This window comes from Sinocyclocheilus rhinocerous, unplaced genomic scaffold (genome assembly GCF_001515625.1).
Source record: "Sinocyclocheilus rhinocerous isolate Xijiao unplaced genomic scaffold, SAMN03320098_v1.1 C36131858, whole genome shotgun sequence".
Taxonomy (NCBI): Eukaryota; Metazoa; Chordata; class Actinopteri; order Cypriniformes; family Cyprinidae; genus Sinocyclocheilus; species Sinocyclocheilus rhinocerous.
The window spans coordinates 1-845 of NW_015773933.1; the positions used below are offsets into that span (position 1 = coordinate 1).

At 52.1% G+C, this 845-nt stretch overlaps 1 protein-coding gene across 1 annotated transcript; it reads left to right on the plus strand.

Annotated features, from left to right (window-relative positions):
• Positions 1–4: 4 nt before the first annotated feature.
• Positions 5–841, plus strand: LOC107735549 (zinc finger protein 148-like; the record flags this gene model as incomplete). Its single annotated transcript, XM_016547198.1, has 1 exon — positions 5–841. A coding segment is annotated over one exon (837 nt), but the record flags the coding sequence as incomplete, so codon positions are not given.
• Between the last annotated feature and the right edge of the window lie 4 nt (positions 842–845).

Here is an 845-nt window from a genome sequence, read left to right on the forward strand (position 1 = left end):
GCTCCCTGATTCCCCGCCTGGCAACAGGCATCTCGCAGGGGAGGAGTCTAATGATGGGATCATCAGTCCTCCAAAACTAGTGCTGAAGAAAATTGCCAGCAGAAGAGGTTTGAAACTGCAAGCCCTAGAACAGCCCCAGATCCTCTCACCCTTGTCCTCATTTGAAGAGAGCAAAGTAACGAGATACACGTTTGAAATTGTGGACAACAAAGGTCTCTTGGATGTCGAGACCAATCCTGACATGGATTCGGTTGACGCCCTACAAGGAGAACAAACAAAACCAACTGGGAGCAGCACAAATTACGACGACGCCATGCAGTTTCTCAAGAAGAAGCGATACCTTCAGGCGGCCACGGCGAACACTAGTCGAGACTATGCGCTTAACGTGAGCAGCATCGTGTCGCAGCCTTCTGTCACTCAGGCAGCTGTAGCGAGCGTCATCGATGAGACCGTTCCTGCCACAATCCTCTCTGAGACTCAGACGCTGAACGTGGAGATCAAGTCCAGTAACGAGAAGAACGTCCTTCCAGACGAGGTCCTGCAGACGCTTCTCGATCACTACTCCAATAAGGCCAACGGGCAAGCAGAGATTTCCTTCAGTGTGGCGGACACTGAGGTCACATCCAGCATCTCTATCAACTCTTCCGATGAGAGCAGCCCCACCGAGACTTTGGGGACCAGCTCACAAGGACCCCCGGCCGAGAAGGCTAGCCTTCTACAGGAGTACTCCAAGTTTCTCCAGCAAGCACTGGAAAGGACCAGTCAGAACGACACCTACCTGAACAACCAGAGTCTTACGTTTGTAAATGACAGTGCCAGTCTTGCTGGCCAGCCTTTGTTTTCCA